This window comes from Danio rerio, chromosome 12 (genome assembly GCF_049306965.1).
Source record: "Danio rerio strain Tuebingen ecotype United States chromosome 12, GRCz12tu, whole genome shotgun sequence".
NCBI lineage: Eukaryota > Metazoa > Chordata > Actinopteri > Cypriniformes > Danionidae > Danio > Danio rerio.
This window is the reverse complement of record NC_133187.1, coordinates 49,205,001-49,230,000: the sequence shown is the minus strand read 5'-3', so window position 1 is coordinate 49,230,000 and position 25,000 is coordinate 49,205,001. Positions and strand designations below refer to the sequence as shown.

Genomic DNA, 25,000 nt, shown 5'->3' with positions numbered 1-25,000 from the left:
GTAGTATCGATTGTAGTTGGGATTATTGAAGTAGTAGTTGCAGTAGTTCCTGTAGAAGTTGATGTTGTTGGTATAGTGGTATCAGAAGTAGTTAAGGTGTTGTTGTTGTAGTAGTAGGAGTCGTTGTTGGTGTAGTAGTATCAGAAGTAGTAGATGTAGTCGATGTAGATGTTGTAGTAGCAGTGATTGCTGTAGTAGGATCAGTAGTAGTAGTAGATGTTGTTGTAGTAGTATTATTTGTAGCAGACGTTGTAGTAGTATCAGTAGTAATAGTCATTGTTGTAGTAGTATCAGTATTAGTAGACATTGTAGTAGTAGTAGTTGTGGTTGTGGCTGTAGTAGCAGTGGTAGTTGTTGTAATAGTAACTTTCTGTAGTAGTAGTTGGTGTAGTACTTGTGATTTATTATTATTGTGGTTGTCAGTAATTATTACTGTTGTCCTTTCTTTCTTTTTACTGTCATTATTACTATCATACATTACTAGCATTGTTGTTACTCCTTACCTCTGACTGGTTTCTTTCTATCTGTTTTATTTACATCTGTGATACTTGATCCCAATTTATGTACCGTTTGCATATTCTAATAATAATAAAAAATAAATAAATAAATAAATAAAAAGAAGACACAATGACAGCCATATTGTGCCAGACCGCACAACACACACCAGCTGATTGGTGGAGACGAGACAGAATGATGAAGCCAATTATTATTTGGGGATGGTTAGGAGGATACCGGGGTTAAACCCCTACTCCTAATTGAAGGACATCCAGGGATTTTTAATGTCTAATCTGAAAGATTGTGCTCACTGACAGTATAGGGTCGCCTTCAAGGGGTTGAGGGGGGGATTACTTAAGTTGAAAGTGTGTGCACTTATTTATTTTACATAATGAACTTCAAATGTCCCCAGAAGGATAGTAGAACCTGATTTATTTTTGATAAAGTGTGTCCATCCAGAAGGGGAAACAATGAAAACATATTATTAAAATAGTAATGTAATATAATGTGTATTTACATAGTGCATTTATTGTGTATGGCCATACACCCAAAGCACTTCACAAACATGAGGGAGGTCTCCACACCACGACCAGTGTGCAGCATCCACTGATTATGCGACAGCAGCCACAGGACAATGGCGCCAGTGCTTTACCACACACCAGCTAAAGGTAGAGTGGAGAGACAGTGCTCGAGCCAATTCAATGGATGGGGATGATTGGGAGGCCATGATGGGTGAAGGCTGATGGAGGGAATTTGGCCAGAACACCAGGGTTACACCCCTACTAGTTAAGAGCGCCATGGGATTATTAATGACCACAGCGAGTCAGGAGCTCAGTTTAATGTCTCATCCGATAGACGGCACCCACTGACAGTATAGTGTTCCCTTCACTATACTGGGGCATTAGGACTCCCACAGACCGTAGGTTGAGCACCCCCTGCTGGCTTAACACCCCTGACAACAGCAACCTGGCTTTCCCATGTGACACAATGACAGCCATCTTTCAACTAGGTACTGAGCAATAGCAGCCCTGCTTAGCTTCAGTGGGCAACCATGTGAGAGTTGCAGAGAGCTAGCTACAGGTATAATCATTAAATAATCGTGTAGGCTTCATGAACTTGGACTAAAAATAAATGAAGGTTTTCAAACTAAACCTTTACAATAACATTTTCAGGATTCTCAATATGGTGACCGGCTCAAGTGTCTGAGATCAGAAGCACAAACATATTTGACTACATTTTACCACACTGAACACTTCAAGTGTTTTTATAATGCACTGTGGGGTGTATGTGGGTCATGTGACCGTCAGACCTTCAGCGAATCATAGTGATCCTGACGAATGTCTTCATACTCTTCCTGGACCTCCTCGAAGTAATCGTCACGAACACCTTCATCCAGCAGTTGGGAGCACTGCAGACACACAACACTACTGATCATCATCACAACATGCTGAAGGGCGGCACTGTTTTGGGTTATATTCAGATGTTTGCATTACATTTCAGACCCTTAATGTCAGTGTTGTGTAAACCATCATGCAAAATGCATGAAGGGTGTCCTAACACAACACAATACACAGTATTTAATGCTGTTTGCTGGTGCTGTATAAGAGAGAAACGGGCAGACGCCTCACCACGACCACACTGCGGGACGCATCCAGAACATGAACCACAGGAGAGCTGTAGCGCGGTGCGATCTTCACTGCTGTGTGAGTCCTGTTACACACACACACACACACACACACACACACACACACACACACACACACACACACACACACACACACACACACACACACACACACACACACACACACACACACACACACACACACACACACACACACACACACACACTCTGCATGATTTAGAAGTCTCTTTGTGTTCTGGGGTCACACTTCTTGTTGATGCACATATTTAAATTAAAAATCTAATAACATCTCAAAAAGACACAGGTGACAGCAAAACATGTACAGTGCATCCGGAAAGTATTGACAGTGCTTCACTTTTTCCACGTTTCTTTATGTTTTTAATTTAATCCTTATTCCAAAATGGATTAAGTTGATTGATTTCCTCAACATTCTACACACAATCCCCCATAATGACAATGTGGAAAATGAGTTTTTGAAATTGTTGCAAATTTATTAAAAATAAAATGCTGATAAATCACATGTACATTAGTGTTACAGGCTTTGCTCAATACTTTGTTGATGCACCTTTGGCAACGATTACAGCCTCAAGTCTTGTTGAATATGATGCCACAAGCTCTGCACACCTGTCTTTGGGAATTTCTGCCCGTTCCTCTCTGCAGTACCTCTCAAGCTCTATCAGGTTGGATGGGAAGCGATGATGTACAGCCATTTTCAGATCTCTCCAGAAATGTTCAATAGTATTTAGATCTGGGCTCTGGCTGGGCCACTCAAGGACATTCACTGAGTCATTCTGAAGCCACTCCATTGATATTTTGGCGGTGTGCTTTGGGTCATTGTCCTGCTGGAAGATGAACATCGCCCAGTCTGAGGTCAAGAGCACTCTTGTGCAGGTCTTCATTCAGGATGTCTCTGTACATCGCTGCATTCATCTTTCCCTCTATCCTGACTAGTCTTCCAGTTCCTGCTGCTGAAAAACATCCCCACAGCATGATGCCAACACCACCATGCTGCAGTGTAGGGATGCTGTTAGGCTGGTGATGAGCGCTGCCTGCTTTTCTCCAAACGTAACGCCTGGCGTTCACTCCAAACAGTTCAATGTTAGTCTCATCAGAGCAGAGAGTTTCTTCAGATGCCTTCTGGCAAACTCCAGGCGGGGAGTGTCTTCCGTCTGGCCACTCCTCCATACAGGCCTGATTGGTGGATTGCTGCACAGATGGTTGTCCTTCTGTAAGCTCTTCCTCTCTCCACAGAAGAACGCTGGAGCTCAGACAGAGTGACCATCGGGTTATTGATCACCTCCCTGACTAAGGCCCTTCTCCTCCGATCACTCAGCTTAGATGGCCGGCCAGCTCTAGGAAGAGTCCTGGTGGTTAAACATCTTCCACTTACGGATGATGAAGGCCGCTGTGCTCATTGTAACTTTCAAAGCTGCAGAAATGTTTCTCGGAGGTATACAGACAATTCATTTGTCTTCATGCTTGGTTTGTGCTTTGACATGCACTGTCAACCCTGGGCCCTTATACAGGCAGTTGTTTGCCTTTTCAGATCATGTCCAATCAACTGAATTGACCACAGGTGAACTCCAATGAAGCTGCTGGAACACCTCAAGAATGATCAGTGGAAACTGAATGTGCCTGAGCTCAATTTAGAGCTACACGCCAAACACTGTGAACACTGATGTACAACAGATTTAAAAGCTTTTTTATTTTTAATAAATTTGCAACAATTTTAAAAGCTCTTCTTCCACATTGTCATTATGGGGGATTGTGTGTAGAATGTTGAGGAAATATATTAATTTAATCCATTTTGAAATAAGGCTGCAACAAAAAGAAATGTGGAAAAAATGAAGCACTGTGGAGACTTTCCAGATGCACTAAATATATATATATAAATATATATATATATATATATATATATATATATATATATATATATATATATATATATATATATATATACACACACACACACACACACACACACACACACACACACACATATATATATATATATATTGCATGTTCATTCTAGATGTTATAACGGATTAATTGTACAGGATTTCTGTAGACTAATTTAAGACTTTTGAAAGCTTTTTAAGACTATTATGAATGAAATAGTGCACTATTATAGGGTATGGGTGGCACAGTGGCTCAGCAGTTTGCACTGTGGCCTCACAGCAAGAAGGTCACTGGTTCGAACCCTGGCTCAGTTGGCGTTTCTGTGTGGAGTTTGCATGTTCTCCCCGTGTTGGCATGGGTTTCCTCCGGGTGCACCAGTTTCCCCCCATAGTCCAAACACATGCACTATAGGGGAATTGATTAACTAATTTGGCCATAGTGTATGTTTGTGTGTGTGAATGAGTGTGTATGGGTGTTTCCCAGTACTGGGTTGTGGCTAAATGGGCATCCGCTGTGTAAAACATTTGAATAGTTGGCGGTTCATTCCACTGTGGCGACCTCAAATAAGGGACTAAGCTGAAGGAAAATGAACGAATGGATTCTAGGGTGTAGGGGTTCATTTCGGATGCACACTGAGTGAACGAGCGTCGTACTTTGAGGTTGTGGCTCCACCAATCAGCAGAGGAATCTTCAAGCCCAGACGCTCCATCTCTTTAGCCACATGAATCATCTCATCCAGAGACGGCGTGATGAGACCCGACAGGCCGATTATATCTGCAAACACACACCAGAGCGTCACGCGTGTGTAAGCACAGCCGTTCATTGAGGAGAACGAGAGTGGAGCGCTGAGGAAACTGACCTGCTTTATTGTGAATGGCTTCCCGCAGGATCCTGTCACAGGGAATCATCACTCCCAGATCAATGACCCTGAGGAGAAACACACACACACAGAGATGCACACACACACACACAGAGACACACACGATCGAGTTACGCTCATGTGAGAATGACTGATGGAAGTGTTTACTCATCTGACATCAAACACCTGCAGCTGCTGCATCTCAACAAGCACTTAACAGCAGACAAACACACTCAATCTCAAGCCTGCAGCAACACACACACACACACACACACACACACACACACACACACACACACACACACACACAGAGACATACAAACAAATAAACCCATACACATCCTCAGTCTCACCTGAAGTTGTTGCATCCCAGTACAACACCCACAATGTTTTTGCCGATATCATGAACGTCTCCCTTCACTGTGGCCAACAGAACCGTGCCCTGATATGGGTCCTGCAGAACACACACACACACACACACACCTACATTAGAGACTCCTCTAACAGGTGTCTGGTGCTCCACAGACTGTGCTTTCTGAAGCCTCACCACTTCCTCAACACAGCCGGATGTGGCCATCATCTCCTCTCGCTCTTTCTCCATGAAGGGAATCAGATGACCGACAGCTTTCTTCATCACACGGGCAGATTTAATCACCTGAACACACACAAACACACACCTGTGACTGTACAGTACTTGCATTTCTTATTGATTCATCAATGAATGACCCGTTTAATCGTTCATTAAGTTCAGTCCTGGTGTGTTTTTGGCATGATGGATTTTTATGATTCCGTAGTGTGAAGAATATCCTCAAAGCCAAGCCATCTTATCTTTTGCATATATTAAGAGTGGGTTTAACCATAGTTTGACCATTATTGAGTGCTTCCTGATTATGCAGCACTTTGGATCAGTTAGTAGTTGGTAAATGTGCTTTAGAAATATTCAATTCTGTCTCATTTAAAAACAGCGCTATTGCATTACAGACAAATCCAGAAAGGTTAGAGGAGAGGAAGAAGTAAAGAAAGAAAGAAAGAAAGAAAAAGAGAAAAAAAAGAAGAAATGAAAGAAGAAAAAAGAAAGAAAAAAAAGAAAAAGAAAGAAAGAGAAAAGAAAGAAAAATTAAAGAAGAAAAAAAAAAGACAAAAGATAACAAGAGAGAAAAAAAAGAAAGAAAAGGAAAAAGAAAAAAAGGAATATAAAAAAAAGCGAAAAGAAAAAGAAAAGAAAACAAAAGAAAGAAAGAAAAGTGAGAAAAAGAAAGGAATATAAAAAAGAGAAAAGAGAAAAAAAAAAGAAAAAAGAAAGGAAAATAAAGAAAAAATAAGGAAAGGAAGGTGAGAAAAAGAGAAGAAAGAAAGAAAAAAATAAGAAAAAAGAAGAAAAAGGAAGAAAAAGAAAGAAAGAAAGAAAGAAAGAAAAGAAAAAAGAAAGAAAAAGAAAGACAAAAGAGAAAAGAAAGGAATATAAAAAGCGAAAGAGAAAGAAAGAAAAAAAGAAAGAAAGAAAGAAAGAAAAAAGGAATATAAAAAGAAAGAGAAAAAGAGAGAGAGAGAGAAAAAAAGAAAGAACGAAAGAAAGAAAAAGAGAAAACAAAGAAAAAATGAAAGAAGAAAAAAGAAAGAAAAAAGACAAATAAAAGAGAAAAAGAGAAAAAAAAAGGAAAAAGAAAAAAACAAATATAAAAAGAAAGCGAAAAGAATAAAGAAAAAGAACAAAAGAAATAAAGAAAGAAAAGTGAGAAAAAAAAGAAACAAAGAAAAAGAGAAAAAGAAAAGACAATAAAGAAAAAATAGGGCAAGGAAGGTGAGAAAAAGAGAAGAAAGAAAGAAAGAAACAAAGAAACAAAGAAACAAAGAAAGAGGAATATAAAAAAGAGAAAAGAGAAAAAAAAGAAAGAAGGAAAATTAAGAAAAAATAAGGAAAGAAAAGTGAGAAAAGGAGAAGAAAGAAAAAAAGAAAAGAAAGAAAAAGGAAGAAAAAGGAAGAAAAAATAAAGAAAAGAAAGAAAGAAAGAAAGAAAAGAAAGAGAAAAGAAAGAAAAGGAAAAAAAGAAAGAAATAAAAAGAAAGGAATATAACACACACACGAAAAGAGAAAAAAGAAAGGAAGAAAGAAAGTAAGAAAGAAAGAAAGAAATGAGAATGTAGCTGATTAAGATTGTGGTAACGTGCTCAGCATCTCTACTGATGTAAATCTTCATCGTCATCAGTGTTTGTTCACCTGCGGCAGAAACATTTTCCCTGCTCCGAACAGATCTCCAACCGTCTTCATGCCGTTCATGAGCGGCCCCTCGATCACGTGCAGCGGTCTGGGATATCGCTCCGTCTGCGCACGCGCCTCCTCCGTGTCCTCCACCACATACTTCTCTATACCCTGACAACAAGAGCAGCACTTTAAAGAGACAGTTCACCCAAACGTTCCAATCCTGTCATTATGTCCTCGATCCAAACCTTGATGACTTTCTTTATTCTGATCAACACAAAAGAAGATGATTTGAAGAACGCTGCAACCTGTACTCATTGACTTCCATAGTATTTGCTTTTCCTACTATAAAAGTCAATAGTTACAGGTTTTCAGCATTCTTCACAATATCTCCTTTAGTGTTCATCAGAATAATAAATCTCACTTGTGGGAGAGAAACTTTGCATTTACGGGTGAACTGACCCTTTAACTCTCATTCAACATTACAGGACAGCTGAACTCTGAAAGCAGCTCAAGATGAAACTCAACTGATGAAATAAAAGCAGAGACCTTGACGAGCGCGTACTCCAGCCTCTCCTCCACACTCCCCGTCCTCCACTCGTCCGTCTGCACCACTTTCTTTCCTCCTTTAGCGTTATTCTGCAAGAAGCACGTGAGAAGCAGAGAGCGACATCACTAGCTGAGCTTCAGTCCACATGTTTATACACTGATGGTCTTGAAGCTTTTCTTAAGTTCATCAACACTGCTTTATGGTTACTCTTCAAACACTTCAGCAACTCTATGAGGATGACGGCGGGTGTGTTGAGCTTGTGTTTGGAGCAGATGTTGGCTGTACAGCACCTGAGCGTACAGCAGCAGTTTCTCAGTGGCGTCTGGATCTCGGTTCCAGATGATGTTCTCACACAGCAGCAGCAGCTCTTTATCAATGTCATCATACACTGGGAGATTCCCAGCATTCACGATGCCCATGTCCATGCCATCCTGAACACACACACACACATTTACTGTCATACATGAGATTGTAGCGCACACACATTTATGGCGATGTATGATTTTGCTGCATAAACATGTTCAAAAGTTTGCGTGTGTGTGCTGCAGATGTGTGCGTGAGTGGTGCAAATTACACATCTGCACAACACACACACACACGTCTGCAACAGACACTAACACACATGAATATGCACGTGCACACACACACACACACACACACACACACACACACACACACACGAGACAATCAAATCTGCAGTGTGCACACCCACACACACACACACGTCTGCAACAGACACTAACACACATGAATATGCACGTGCACACACACACACACACACACACACACACACACACACACACACACACACACAGTCTGCACCACTCAAAACACACATCTCTGCAGAATACACACACACCCACACACACAGTCTGCATCACACAAAAACACACACCTCTGCAGCATTCACACACAACTCTACAGCGTACACACACACACGTCTGCAACAGACAACAACACGTATGAATATGCAGATTGTGCACACACACACACACACACACACACACACACACACAGTCTGCACCACACAAAAACACAATCTGCAGCGCACACACACACACACACACACACACACACAGTCTGCACCACACAAAAACACACACCTCTGCAGCATACACACACCCCCCCCCTCCCCACACACACACACAGTCTGCATCACACAAAAACACACACCTCTGCAGCATACACAAACACCCACAGCTCTGCAGCGTACACACACACACACACACAGTCTGCATAACACAAAAAAAACACAACTCTGCAGGGTGCACACTCACACACACAAGTCCATACCCCACTCACACAGTTTTGCAACACACAGTCTGCAGCGTGCACACAAACACACACAAGTGTGCAGTGCACAAACATGAATTTGCAGTGTACACACGTACACACACACACACACACAAACAATCCTGCAGCATATAAAACACATACAAATATACAGACACAGAAGTCTGCAGCTCTCACACACACACACACACACACACACACACACACACACACACACACACACACATACACACACACACACACACACACAGACCTTGATGGCATGGTAGAGGAAGGCTCCGTGCATGGCCTCTCTGATGGCCTCCATTCCTCTGAAGGAGAAGGAGAGGTTGGACAGGCCGCCACTGACCCTCGCACCCGGCAAACTCTCCTGCAGGCACGCACGCACACAAACACACACACTCAGCATCAACAACACACACCTGAGCTCAAACAGAGTGTGGGTGACCGGTACACACACCTTTATGATGCGCGTGGCTCTGATGAAGTTGATGGCGTACATGCTGTGCTCCTCCATGCCGGTGCCAATGGTCAGGATGTTGGGGTCAAAGATGATGTCATTGGGGTTAAAGCCCGCCTGATCAATCAGCAGGTGATACGCACGTGAACAGATCTGCACCTTCTGATCCGTTTCTGTTGCCTGGAGGAAAACACACACAAGCAGAAGCATTCAGGAAGGAGGAGTTAATACAAAACACACTGAAAACGCTAGCCTAGAGCGCCATCTGCTGTTCAAAACTAGCCTAAAGCGCCATCTGCTGTTCAAAACTAGCCTAGAGCGCCATCTGCTGTTCAAAACTAGCCTAGAGCGCCATCTGCTGTTAAACACTAGCCTAAAGCACCATCTGCTGTTCAAAACTAGCCTAGAGCGCCATCTACTATTCAAAACTAGCCTAAAGCGCCATCTGCTGTTAAACATAAGCCTAGAGTGCCATCTGCTGTTCAAAACTAGCCTAGAGCGCCATCTGCTGTTAAACATTAGCCTAGAGCGCCATCTGCTGTTAAACACTAGCCTAGAGCGCCCTCTGTTGTTCAAAACTAGCCTAGAGCGCCATCTGTTGTTCAAAACTAGCCTAGAGCGCCATCTGTTGTTCAAAACTAGCCTAGAGCGCCATCTGCTGTTAAACACTAGCCTAGAGCGCCATCTGCTGTTAAACACTAGCCTAAAGCACCATCTGCTGTTCAAAACTAGCCTAGAGCGCCATCTGGTCTTCAAAAGTAGCCTAGAGCGCCGTCTGCTGTTTAAAATAAGCCTAGAGCGCCATCTGCTGTTAAACACTAGCCTAGAGCGCCATCTGCTGTTAAACACTAGCCTGGAGCGCCATCTGCTGTAAACACTAGCCCAGAGCACCATCAGCTGTAAAACACTAGCCTAAACCACCATCTGCTGTTAAACATTAGCCTAGAGCACCATCTGCTGTAAAACACTAGCCTAGAGAACCATCTGCTGTTAAACATTAGCCTAAACCACCATCTGCTGTTAAACACTAGCCTAGAGCGCCATCTGCTGTAAAACACTAGCCTAGAGCGCCATCTGCTGTAAAACACTAGCCTAGAGCGCCATCTGCTGTAAAACACTAGCCTAGAGCACCATCTGCTGTTAAACATTAGCCTAAACCACCATCAGCTGTTCAAAACTAGCCTAGAGCTCCATCTGCTGTTAAACACTAGCCTGGAGCGCCATCTGCTGTTAAACACTTGCCTAGAGCGCCATCTGCTGTTAAACACTAGCCTAGAGCTCCATCTGCTGTTAAACACTAGCCTAGAGCGCCGTCTGCTGTTAAACATTAGCCTAGAGCGCCATCTACTGTTCAAATCCAGCCTATTCTAGAGTGAATATCGATGTATTTTTAAAAACTCAGAACCGTAGCAGAATGGATTTCTCATTGGATTTTTCGCCGCAGCTCTAATAATAAATGTCCAATCCTCCTTCAAAATGTGATTACTGCTATGAAACGATGTTGTTTGAGCAGAATATTAAAAGCGGTTCTCACCTGTCCATCCTCATCGAACGCCATCACGACCACTGCGGCGCCATAGCGACGCACCTGCCGGGCTCTGCGCAGGAAGTCCTGCTCGCCCTCCTTCAGGCTGATGCTGTTGACGATGCATTTACCCTGACAGCACTTCAGACCCGCCTCGATGACCGAGAAGTTTGAGGAGTCGATGCAGAGCGGCACCTTAAAGGGGCAGTTCAACCACAAATGAAAATGTACTCACTGTTTACTCTCCTTCAAGCGGTTATAAACATTTATGAGTTTCTTTATGCTGTTAAACACAAAAGAAGACAGGCAACTGTTGACTTTCATAGTATTTGCTTTTCTTACCATGCATGTCAATGTATTTGTGCATTCTTCAAAGTATCTTCTTTTGTGTTTAACAGAAGAAACTCCAAAGAGGTTTGTAAGAATGATGACAGAACTTAAGCAGAGGTCAGACTCTCACCTTGCAGATGTCGGGTTCAGATGCGATCAGATTACAGAACCGGCTCATGGCAGCGGCTCCGTCCAGCATCCCTTCATCCATGTTGATGTCCAGAACCTGAGCGCCCATCTCCACCTGAGCCTTAGCGATGCTCAGCGCCTCCTACAGCAACCACAGTTTACAAAATAAAGAAAACAGAAAAAAACATGTTCACTGACACAGAAGCTAGGATACATCTGGGCCCCGTTTCAGAAAGTAGGTTAAGTAAAAACTCAGAGTATGTTAACCCTGAAATGAGAGAAACTCTGGGTTTTCTGTTTCAAAATGGCAGGTTTGTTAAAGGGCCATAAAAGCCCCTCGTTTCAGCAGGGTGTTTTCACACCTCTACTTTGGAAAAAGTCAGAAAAGTGGGCGTGTCCAGCTCTGTTTAGGGGGGAGTGTCGGAGAAAGAAAAGAGGCGTGGTGTAGGAGAGTCTATTTGGGCGCGCTTACTTTCAGAGTCAAAAGACACACACACAGTCTCACACACACACGGGGGAGAAAGTGACTGTGTTTACATGGACATCTTTAGTCGAATTATTTGCCAAATTGTTAAATGGTGGACTTTAACTGCAATTCGGCTCTTTTAATTAGGGAATTCATTTATGTCCCTCGCAACAACCGAGATATTTGATTCGAGGATCTGCTCTAAGCGTGTATTTTTCATGCAATGTTTGATACCGCACGGCGAATGAGAGAAAAAAATAATCTCAGCATTTCCCGGAAACTTAGATGCACACGGCAGGTAGTGTCAGAAAGCCGCGTGTGTTATTCCGGTCACAAACTGCGGTGAAAATCCTACACGAGATTAAAGTTTGGTTGTGGTGCTGACATGTTTACACTCAGTGCAATAGTTAACTTAGTTCGATACGAACAAACTGAATAAACAAAGAGCACTGGTCGCTCAACAGGACAGGACAATCACCAGCAACTAGAGCCGCGTCTTTATTAAGAGGAGACAACAAGCGAATCCGGATCTCAGCGTTTGCAGATGAGAACAGCTCTCAGGTAAACAATAATCCTCCTTAGACACGTAAGTTATTGTTGTCGAGCGTCGCGTACACTGTTAATCCACACGTGACTCCAGCTGAGCTCTCACAGAGAGAAAATGAAAACAAAACTTCACTGCAGCAAACTATAAAAGCAACACTTCACGCTTGTTTTGCCAACACAACGTGGCGTCTCTGTCGTCTAAACACCGTGACAGTAATGAATATTAATGAAGCTGCACAATAGAGCGCGCTGATTGGTTTGAACCAAGCTTTACTCATGCATTAATGCAGCACACTGTAAGATGTAATAAGACTCACTCTGGCACAGACGTCCAGTCTGCACGCTGGAATACACACTATTATCTCATGACCGTGACGCAGATTCAAAAATTCGTTTCAAACAGGAAGTACGAACTTGCTTGAAATAACGCAAAAACAACCAATTTACACTTTTTAGTGAAATATAGGTGTCCTAATAGTGTATATAGCAGTGTGGGACACATATACGATTGCCAACAGCTCAAAAAATGTGTTTTGGTGTTTCGTGACCCTTTAAACCGGAGAAAGCAGGGTAAGTCAAGCCTGTTTCTGAAAGAGAGGTCACTTTAACTCAGATTCAGTTACTGTTGTATCTTACTCTGTGAACCTAACCTGGTCAGGAGCAGGTTTTATTCTCTGAACCAGGGGTCACCAAACTTGTTCCTGGAGGGCCGGTGTCCTTTTAACTCCAACCCTAATCAAACACACCTGAACAAGCTAATCAAGGTCTTATTAGGTATACTTGAAACATCCAGGCAGGTGTGTTGAGGCAAGTTGGAGCTAAACCCTGGAGGGACACCGGCCCTCCAGGACCGAGATTGGTGACCCCTGTTCTAAACTCAGAGTTTCTGTCGGTCTCCTCCCCTTTTTTAAAGATGAAGCGGAATTTCTCGCCATAGCCTTGCGTTTCCACCCACATATTTTAATGTGCATTTTGGAGATGCGCATAAACAAAATCGGTTGATGGAAATGCCATGATGCCCATAACTTAGGCCTAAAAAACATGCGCATAACAGTAGGATAAACTTTTATTTGTTAAGAATTTACGATGGAAACACTTTTACTGAACAAATTCCAGTGTGCATTACTAAAGGTTTGTTATTAGAGATCATACGATGATGAAAATGTGTGTGAACGGACAAACCTGCAGGCTGAGTAACTAATAATAGGGCCGGTAAATTAAAATCAGAGAAATCCTCTGGCTTTTTCTTTTTTGCTGTATTGAAAACATACCGAACCGTGACACTACTGTGTCTCATCCAACCAAACCGTGATTTTTGTGAACCGTTTCACCCCTAATATTTAGCTTGTTTATAAAAGCTGTGATCTGGCGCTATATAAAAAAATAACATTAACTTGACCTCAAGGGGGGGCGGGGAAAGCCGTTGGGAGGGCGGGGCGCCCCCCTAAAATAATGGTAGGGGAAACAAATTCTGCATGTCATACGAGCAAAATATACCTCATAATTTCCCGCCATGATGAGTTTGGCAAACTTGCGTGATCCTGCGACGTTACATCGCTCGCCGATGTTCACAAAGTTTGTGTACGGGCCGATTCTGAACGGCTCCAGACCTGAACACACACACATCAAACACAACCACAGCATTACCCACTCACATTTATTCAAGCAAGTATCAAATATTAATAAATACACAGTTATAAGCACATCAATTATTCATCAGCATAATAATTTTTATTAGCATATAATCCATGTGGCAAGAAGGTCGCTGGTTTGAGTCCCAGCTGGGGCAGTTGGCATTTCTGTGTGGAGTTTGCATGTTCTCCCCGTGTTGGTGTGGGTTTCTTCCGGGTGCTCCGGTTTCCCCCACAGTCTAAACACATGCGTTATAAGGGGAATTGATTAACTAAATTGGCCGTAGAGTATGAGTGTGAATTAGTGTGTATGGGAGTTTCCCACTACTGGGTTGCAGCTGGAAGAGCATCCGCTGTGTAAAACATGTGCTGAATAAGTTGAGGGTTCATTTAGCTGTGCCGACCTCTGATTAATAAAGAGACTAAGCCAAAAGAAAATGGATGAATGAATAAATAAATAAATAATAATAAAATATATATTTATAATTTCATTATAAAAGATTTATATTATAAAAATATTTATGTATATATATATATATATATATATATATATATATATATATATATATATATATATATATATATATATATATATATATATATATACACATATATATATATATATATATATATATATATATATATATATATATATATATATATTAAGGGTGTCACGATCCTCCAAATCCTCGATTCGATTACATTTTTGATTCTAAAGTCACGATTCGATTTGATTTTCGATTATGAATAATTAATTAATTAAAAACGAATTAATTATTTGTAGCCTACCGTTTAAACTACCTGACCTGCATGGTCTTTGTTTTACCCATAAACAAATCATACAGTAAATGAATAAAGGCAAGTTACAGACATAATTACCACCTGTCAATCACTTTTTCTGCGGCACTCGTGAATAGGCAGTGATCTGTGTCGTTATAATGGCGTCGGGAAAAAGACGCACAACCAACAGGAACCAGCCAACAGCATCTGAGGTGTTCGCTAAAATGACTAAGAACTTGTGTGAAAGTAAAAGATGGAAGCAGTCTACTGACTCGCTGACTGCCTGGACCCGCTGTCTCGAGCGCATGACAATGTGTGTGCATCTGTGTCTGTGTGTAAATGAGTGTGTGTGGTCACGTGATGTGCGTTTTCAGGGTAGTGAGGAAGGAGGGCTGCTCAGAAATGCTACACACCAGTGTGGATGTGGATCGTCGTCGTTCTAAAATGCCATTTAAAAACAAAGACAGTGTAAACAGGGCCTGAGTGTGTATTTTTCGCGAGCGGATTTGCAACGGGGGCGGGGCGGAGGATCGCGATGCGCCCATCGTCTATCATCCCAACCATAATACGCAATAGCAGAGCTTGCAAACTGTGTTTTTTTTGTCGACAACACGAACGTTGTCAACATAACTCACTGGAAATCCAAAATGCTTCCACACCGGCGACTTCATTGAAAGAGGAGAGGGTTTAAGCTCTGTCGACGGGTCTCCTGCTTCTGCAGTTTAACAAGCACTTCAACAAGCCTGTTTTTTTCCCGTTTGGCAAGCCAAGCTAACGTGACATGGGGGCGTGGCAGCATCGATGATTCTATTTTTTGATTCGATAATCGAAGTTGAGCATAAATTTCGATCGATTTTGATTAAAAATCAAAATCATGACACCCCTAATATATATATATATATATAGTCTAGAAAAATGAAACACACCTGACAGCAGCATATAGTCACTGTAAACATCTGTAGGAGGAACTCTGGGTTTGACATGACGCACACTTTCAGCAATCGCCCTGAAACACACACACGTGCGCACACACACGCACGCAATAAATCAGTGACTGTCGGTAAACACGAGAAGGTCATTATTATGACAAAACAACTGAATTAAGCTGCACTGTTAATCTCTGACATCGTCGATACCAAAAAACCATCACAGGTAAAATTTGTTTTGCTAATAACAAATAAAGAAATTACAAAGTTAGAGGGTTTTTTTATTATAAAAAGTTCCTACTTTTTTCACCTTTAATCTCTTACTTAAATAATTCATATCGAATTTTTTATTGAAAAAATATAGTCTTTTCAACTGTATTTCCTCACTAACAAGATTAAAACGGTATCCTTTAAATTAATAAAATCTGACCCTGTTCAACATTTTAGGAGGAAATTCTAATCTAATATTGATACAAGACTCAATTCAGAGTCGATTTCAATTTCATACAGAAATCTAAAATGTAGGCGTCGCAGTGGCGCAGTAGGTAGTGCTGTCGCCTCACAGCAAGAAGTGACCCCTTTTTTTTTCCGATTAATCGTGCAGCCCTAATGTTAAGAGATTCAGAAATGAGGCAGACACGCACCGGATGTGATCGGGTGTCGTTCCACAGCAGCCGCCAACAATATTCACCAAGCCGTCCACAGCAAACTCCTGCCAGAAAGCAACACGGGAACGTCAAACGACAGATATCATGATGTAATGCTCGTGCGCTGCTGCTTTACCTTTAAATGAGCCGCCGTCACGTCAGGAGTCTCATCATAACCTCCGAATGTGTTAGGAAGACCTGAAATATCACGCAGACAGCAAATACAACAATCACCCATTACATGACAGAAAAGCAGATACACATGATGCAAGTATTTATGGATGTGAACGTATTCACTGATAGTCAAGGTGATGCTTTTCAGCTTTTATTCAGCTACTATGAATCATCTTGAACATGCAACAGCAACATCCTAAATAATTACTACATTAATAACAATGTTCATATTGTTTCAAAGATGTCACCAATATAACAATGTAGCTCTATTCTGATAATGCATTAATATTATAAAGTATATACCATTACGATTTTCAGTCTGTTTTGATACGCTCGCTGACTGGACTGACCTGCGTTTGGGTAACAGATGACGAAGGCTGAGGTGCTCTTTCCTATGGCTTCAATGAACGGCCGCATCTCAGACGCACCCAGAGCACAGTTCAGACCGATGCTGAGACAGAGAGAGAAATAAATATAAAAATTAATTCATCAATAAAACGAATTCAAACATGCAAGATTGAAGACCCACCATGGGTTAATTCATACTACAACTATTTAAAAAAAAAACACTTGAATTTAAGCATCTGTATATTCTCAATCGACTTATGATACGCACACTATCTTCACATGACAGTGTTTTCCCTAGGTTTACAGTTGGGGGTGTTGAGACTGACAATAGCTGCATTTCCACTGTCGGGTCAGTGCAAGCCAGGGCTTTTATCAGCCTGGGCTAATCGCCCCGGAGGTTGAGCAGTGAGGCTGAAATAATGTCACGTTTCCACTGTCGGGCTAGTAGCTCACAGCGCATCACGCAAACCCCCGCCCCCAGAACATCCCACGAATCAAACGTCACACAACCCGCCCACTTCAGCGGGAATCAGGCAGATAAAGCGCATCATCACGAGAGCATTAAAATGAAGACAACCCAAACAAACTAATGACATAGTATGAAGATACAAGATGTGCAGCACCTGAAACTACGGATACTGGAAGCCTGTGCTGGCATTTCTCCTGCGGTGTTGCTATCAGTGTGTGAAGAGTGGGAGAAGAGGCTTGCATTGACAATCCAAAACAATGGGTAGCACATTAAACGCATTTATAAACTTGTAAATAACCCATAAAAGAATAAAGTGGCGTTAAAACCAAGCACACCGTTGCTTTTCTTGTGAAATTCTCAATAAATTTGACGTGTCACATGACCCTCTTCCTATTGAAAAAAACAAAAGTTGGATCCAAGATGGCCGACTTCAAAATGGCCACCACCCATCTTAAAAAGTTTGCCCCTTACATATACTAATGTGCCACAAACAGGACGTTAATATCATTAATATAATATTTTATTAAGGTGTTTCCATATAAATGGCCCACCCTGTGCATTTTTGGCCAATTATTCTTCATATCAGTGCTGTGTCACTTGCTCTCATATGTTCTGTTTAATGTAAACATTACAAATGCTTTGGCAATACATTAGTAGTACCAGTATCACAAAACTGTGATAAAATAATGCTTTAAAAGAACCTGAGGAGCAGGACGTGTGTTTATTGTAGAGGTGATGAAGAGTTTCTCACCACAGCGGCTGAGTGTGAGACACACTGATGACGAACGCCTCACCCGTCTGACCTGACAGAGTCCGGCCGCTCTTATCCACTATAGTGCCAGAGATCTACACACACACACACACACACACACGCACACACACGCACACACACACACACACACACACACACACACACACACACACACACACACACACACACACACACACACACACACACACACACACACACACACACACACACACACACACACACACACACACACACACACACACACACACACACACACACACAGGTCAGCTTTCCATCAGCACACACAGAAGTGACGGTGGAGTTACAGTGTGTGTTTCTGAAGACTTACAAGCACAGGTCGAGCTTCATAACTCTCCTCAAACAGCCGGTCAATGGCAAATAAAGCCGCCTGACAGAAACATAGACACTTCAGGTTAATACTGTATTAATAAAACCCTTTAACACAAGTCATTCTCAACCATCACCAAAACACACTCATAATCAAGGCTGGATGAGGATAAAAGGGCCATGAAAGCCCCTCGTTTCAGCAGGGTGTTTTCACACCTCTACTTTGGAATAAGTCAGAAAAGTGGGCGTGTCCAGCTCTGTTTAGGGGGGAGTGTCGGAGGAAGAAAAGAGGCGTGGTGTGGGAGTGTCTATTTGGGCGCGCAGAGTTTCAGAGTCAAAACACACACACACACACACACACACACACACACACACACACACACAGAAAGTGACTGTGTTTACATGGACATCTGTAGTCGAATTATTTGCCAAATTATTAAATGGTGGACTTTAACTGCAGTTTGGCTCTTTCATTCAGGGAATTCATTCATGCCCCTCGCGACAAACGAGATATTTGATTCGAGGAGCTGCTCTAAGCGTGTATTTTCATGCAATGCTTGATACCGCACGGCGAATGACAGAAAAAAACCCTCTGCATTTCCCGGAAACTTAGATGCACACGGCAGGTAGTGTCAGAAAGCCGCGTGTTATTCCGGTCACAAAATGCGGTGAAAATCCTACACGAGGTTAAAGTTTGCTTGTGGTGCTAACATGTTTACACTCGGTGCAATAGTTAACTTAGTTCGATACGAACAAACTGAATAAAAAAAGAGCACTGCTAACTCAACAGGACAGGACAATCACCAGCAACTAGAGCCGCGTCTTTATTAAGAGGAGACTACAAGCGAATCCGGATCTCAGCGTTTGCAGATGAGAACAGCTCTCAGGTAAACAATAATCCTCCTTAGACACGTAAGTTATTGTTGTTGAGCGTCGCGTACACTGTTAATCCACACGTGACTCCAGCTGAACTCTCACAGAGAGAAAATGAAAACAAAACTTCACTGCAGCAAACTATAAAAGCAACACTTCACGCTTGTTTTGCCAACACAACGTGGCGTCTCTGTCGTCTAAACACTGTGACAGTAATGAATATTAATGAAGTTGCACAATAGAGTGCGCTGATTGGTTTGAACCAAGCTTTACTCATGCATTAATGCATCACACTGTAAGACGTAATAAGACACACTCTGGCACAGACGTCCAGTCTGCACGCTGGAATACACGCTATTATCTCATGACCGTGACGCAGCTTCAAAAATTCGTTTCAAACAAGAAGTACGAATTTGCATGAAATAACGCATAAACAACCAATTTACACTTTTTAGTGAAATATAGGTGTCCTAATAGTGTTTTTAGCAGTGTGGGACACATATACCACTGTCAACAGCTCTTGTTCTTCAAAATGTGTTTTGGTGTTTCGTGACCCTTTAAACATCAGGATTTGAGAGTTCTCCAAATGGGCTGCGCTTCAGTACCTTTGCGTTTGCCGTATCAAAGATGGTTTCAACCAGCAGAACATCAGCACCTCCATCCAGCAGACCCTTCACCTGCTCCGCATACGCCTCCACCAGCTCATCAAACGCTACACACACACACACACACACACACACACACACACACACACACTGTCTGGCTTCACTTTATCACACACAAAAATGTACACGTACAAACACACACACACTTACTGATGTTCCTGTAGTCTGGTCTTTCCACTGACGGAGACACTGACAGGGTTTTATTAGTGGGACCCAGAGCTCCAGCAACAAACCTCTTACAGCCTGACAACAACAACAACACACACACACACACAGCTCACTGTAAACACACAACACAACTGAGATCAGTTTATGCATGTGTGTGTGTGTATGTGAGACCTGTCTGTGCGGAGACATCATCAGCTGCTCTTCTGGCGACCTCAGCAGATGCTTTATTCAACCGATACGCCTGAAACACACACACACACACACACACACACACACACACACACACACACACACACACACACACACACACACACACACTCTCTGAATAAACAAGCAATAACAATCATTTAATCTCAGGTTAATAAGCCACACTATTACCAGATCCTCCATGCCGTAGTCAGCCTGAGCGATGCTGGTGCTGCTGAAGGTGTTGGTCTCGATGATGTCTGCCCCGGCCTCCAGATACTCCTACACACACACACACACACACACAAACACAAACACACATACAAACACACACACAAACACAAACACACACACACAACCACACACACACACACACATTGCTTTAAGTAACGTGCCCAACACTGGAGGGAAGCTCATTGAATGATGAACGGTGGATAATGAATGACCTTGTGGATGCTGTAGATGACGTCGGGCTGAGTGATGCTCAGGATGTCATTGTTGCCCTTCAGACTCTTGGGATGATCTTTGAACTCTTGACCTCTGAACTCTTCCTCTTCTAGGTGCCTCTGCTGGATCATGGTTCCCATTCCTCCGTCCAGAACCAGAATCCTCTGCTGCAAGAGCTCGGTCAGCTCCAGCCGGAGAGACGACGCTCTTCCTGATCAACACACACACACACACACACTCTCATATCACTTTAACCCTTTACAGGCCACTCATTGAAATAACCACCAGGGAAAACCCTGGAGTGTAACTGGGGGATATTACAAGAGAGAGTTTTGAATTCATTGCTATATCAGCGTCTCTGACTATTTCACGGCATAATCAGATCAAATTTATAACAATAAAAACAGTCTCTCTCTGCTCCCCATGCTTTCCTGTCAAATCTCTCTACTGTCCTATCCAATAAAGGCCCCACCCCAAAAAATTTATTATATATATATATAAATATATATATATATATATATATATATATATATATATATATATATATATATATATATATATATATATATATATATATATAGATGAGCAGTTCTAGCATTATGGATGTGACATTTGCAGTAAGATCTCAAAACAAAAATTGACAGAGGAAGTATATGTTAACATTATATTGAAACATCTCATTATATTTTTAAAAACATCTGGCCACAGAGTGGTGTGGGAGCAAAAAAATATCAATCTGTACACATTTTTTATATTTTAAATGAGGAAAATAAACACGCGTTATGGATGTGACAAAAAAAAAGTCTGCAAGTTTACAGTGTACAACATACTTTGTAGAAATTCTGTGAATGAAACTGCACAACTCAACAGAAACAATAATCATAAGGATAAGAGTTGGCTTTTCATAAAACAAAAAATTATTGCTTTTATTTGATTTTATGTTTTTGCATTTATGAGGAAAACGTGTCGTTACGGATGCGACATCTCTTTGTAATGGATGTGACGGATGTGAAACTGCCACTTGTGTGACTTTGGCAAATCAAACATAATTGTTTGAAAACGCTGACAGACATTTTTGAGTATTTTTAAAGCGATGTAAAATACAGGCATAAACGCATAAAATGCATTAAATGCAGAATTGGTTTGCTATTTTGGCGAAAACTTAATTTTTTTCATGGTAAGGTTGACATTTGCATGGAATTGCTCATATATATATATATATATATATATATATATATATATATATATATATATATATATATATATATATATATATGAGCAATTCAGAATTTAATGAAGAAAATATATATATACACAGTTGAAGTCAGAATTATTAGCACCCCTGAATTATTAAACTGCTTGTTTATTTTTTCCCCAATTTCTGTTTAACGGAGAGAAGATTGTTTCAGCACATTTCTAATCATAATAGCTTTAATAACTCATCTCTAATAACTGATTTATTTTATCTTTGTCATGATGACAATAAATAATATTAGACTAGATATTCTTCAAGACACTTCTATACAGCTTAAAGTGACATTTAAAGGTTTAATTAGGTTAACTAGGCAGGTTAGGGTCATTAGGCAAGTTATTGTATAACGATGGTTTGTTCTGTAGACTATCGAAAAATAATATAGCTTAAAAGGGCTAATAATATTGACCTTAAAATGGTTCATAAAAAATTTAAAACTGCTTTTATTCTAGCTGCAATAAAACAAATAAGACTTTCTCCAGAAGAAAAAAATTTTTATCAGACATACTGTGAAAATGTCCTTGCTCTGTAGAACATAATTTGGAAAATATTTAAAAAACAAGACAAAATTTCGAAGGTGGCTAAAAATTCTGACTTCAACTGTATTTAAAAAAATATTTGTTACTGTTAGCCACTTTTAAAATTAAATATAGTTTGAACATTAGCACTTTACTGTGCTTATATGTAAAAAAAAAACAAATACAAATAAAACGACAATGTTTAATTAAAATATGCGTTTAAAAGTTACAAAAAAGAAAAGTTTCTGTTCTTAAAAAGAAAAAAAGAAAACCTCTGTACTTGAATGTAAAGTATTAACATATAGCAACCAATTCATCAACACCTGGAAATGTTGCCTGGCTTTCAGAAATATAGGGTTCTTTTACAGCACCCTATATTTCATACAGTATGAGATCAGTCTTCCTCATGTATATTACAAAATGTGCGAGTATTATCAATATCCATGAATTTAGATAAAGTTACTTTGCAAGGGTAAATTTTGTGACGTATTTTAAAGTGCACTTCTTTAACCTTATTTAAAAGGCAAAATTTAAAGGGGATTGACCAGGTAGCTTTCCTATAAATATCAATATTTTTTTCATTGCAATAATATTTCCCTCTAGGGGATATTTTGTGTTTAAATTGAAACAATTGTCTAATTTTCTTTATTATTATTATATGATGGAGAAAGTATGTCAAAACCGTTCATTTTTAATTCTGGGACTATCTTTTTAACGCATCCATAAGTAAGGTGATCATTAATTAACATTAATTGTATTAAACCAGCTGGAATAGCCTTAACCACTTGATGAAATTCTTTGAAAGGAATTGGAAAGTTATGCATCCTCATAAAATCTTCATAAGATGTTTCCATTATCATAAACAAATCTGTAACAAAATATATGTTTCTTTAAACCCTTTATGTAATCACTGCATATCATTTATGGCAAGCCGTTTAACATTTAATCTATAGCCCGTACTAGTATCTATTTTCGTTACTAGTACTTATTTTTTAGATACTAGTATCTTTTCCATTAAGTACTAGTACTTATTCGTTAGATACTAGTGCCTATTCTTTAGATACTAGTTCATTGTAAAATAAACTAGTGCTTACTCATTAGACACTAGTTATTTATATTAGTTACTAGTACTTATTCATTAGATACTAGTATGTATTCATTGGATACTAGTATCTACTTAATTGATACTAGTACTTATTTATTAGATACTAGTACTTTTTAAATAGATACTAGTTCTTATTTATTAGTTACTAGTACTTATTTTAATAGTGACTAGTAACTATTCTGTTGTTACTCGTTATAAATTGAAAATTTTCCCATTAATTTCTACGGGATCTCTAATTGAGATATCAACTATTCAGTTTTGACTAGTATGTATTCCAGCTGTGACTAGTGCATACTTTTAACTACTAGTAGTTAATCATTAGGTTCTAGTACTTATTACTGAGATACTACTACCTAATTAATAGAGACTAGTACTTATGTATTAGATACTGGTCCTTATTCATTAGGTACCAGTATCTATTAAATACATACTAGTACTTATGAAATACATACTAGTACTTATTAAATAGATACTAGTACTTATGAAATAGATACTATAACTTATTTAAAAGATACTAGTACACATTTATTAAATACTAGTACTTGTTTGAAATGTTTCTAGTAACTATTTTTATTTTGCTAGTAAAATGTTTAATTGAACTCTACTCTTCCGTTTGTACTAGTCTTAACATAAGACGAGTAAAAAAACAGAACTGACTAGTAAAAAAGGGATTGTTACTAGTAATAGTTACAAAAGATACTAGTGTCTAATAAATAAATACTAGTACTAATTAATAACCACTAGCATCTATTTAATAGTTACTAGTATCTAATGGATTGGTATCTATCATATAAGCGTGCCATATTGATGACTGACGCAACATTACACTAATCAATGTCTTTATTTCCCAGTCACACAACAAACAGCTCCTGATCAAAACACATCTGTAATATAATACGCTTTAGTCAAACTACTGTCTCTTAAAAGCCAAAGCGAGCTGTTATATAACACTATGCATCATCAGAGATGAACTGCTGCAGATATCAGCCATTCCTCCAGACTGACAGCGGTGGTCTGATCAACAGACCCGGACACTGCACTCACCGGCTGGACTCTGGTGGATCGTTGGCGGCATCGTGCCGAATAAAGTCCTGACGTGACCCGAAACAGCCCGAATGAAGACTTTAAAATGCAGCACTGTCAAGTCAGACCTGTTTTATTATGACCGCAAACACTGGCAGTCTTTCTTCGTGAGAAACTTTTGCAGTACACGTGTAGGAGAACTGCGCATGCGCAGCCTCACTTCTGCACATGCGCGGACAAATCAGTTTATGCTCAGAATTCTGCTTCATAATTTCTGCGTGACACAGAACAT

At 40.4% G+C, this 25,000-nt stretch overlaps 1 protein-coding gene across 1 annotated transcript in view; it reads right to left on the bottom strand.

Moving 5' to 3' along the window:
* mtr (5-methyltetrahydrofolate-homocysteine methyltransferase) overlaps nucleotides 1-24,848 on the bottom strand; it is a gene marked incomplete at its 5' end in the record, with an annotated part of 34,222 nt that extends 9,374 nt beyond the window's left edge. The window contains 26 exon segments of the mRNA NM_198072.1: nucleotides 1,805-1,903; nucleotides 2,124-2,205; nucleotides 4,693-4,813; nucleotides 4,899-4,966; nucleotides 5,252-5,352; nucleotides 5,446-5,553; nucleotides 7,117-7,269; nucleotides 7,648-7,737; nucleotides 7,939-8,079; nucleotides 9,195-9,311; nucleotides 9,402-9,581; nucleotides 10,936-11,121; nucleotides 11,387-11,527; nucleotides 13,895-14,007; nucleotides 15,735-15,814; nucleotides 16,379-16,446; nucleotides 16,518-16,579; nucleotides 16,906-17,006; nucleotides 18,124-18,218; nucleotides 18,473-18,532; nucleotides 19,950-20,056; nucleotides 20,160-20,252; nucleotides 20,349-20,418; nucleotides 20,556-20,645; nucleotides 20,810-21,021; nucleotides 24,730-24,848. Coding sequence (NP_932338.1) covers nucleotides 1,805-1,903; nucleotides 2,124-2,205; nucleotides 4,693-4,813; nucleotides 4,899-4,966; nucleotides 5,252-5,352; nucleotides 5,446-5,553; nucleotides 7,117-7,269; nucleotides 7,648-7,737; nucleotides 7,939-8,079; nucleotides 9,195-9,311; nucleotides 9,402-9,581; nucleotides 10,936-11,121; nucleotides 11,387-11,527; nucleotides 13,895-14,007; nucleotides 15,735-15,814; nucleotides 16,379-16,446; nucleotides 16,518-16,579; nucleotides 16,906-17,006; nucleotides 18,124-18,218; nucleotides 18,473-18,532; nucleotides 19,950-20,056; nucleotides 20,160-20,252; nucleotides 20,349-20,418; nucleotides 20,556-20,645; nucleotides 20,810-21,021; nucleotides 24,730-24,760 — 2,769 coding nt within the window.
* Nucleotides 24,849-25,000: the final 152 nt, after the last annotated feature.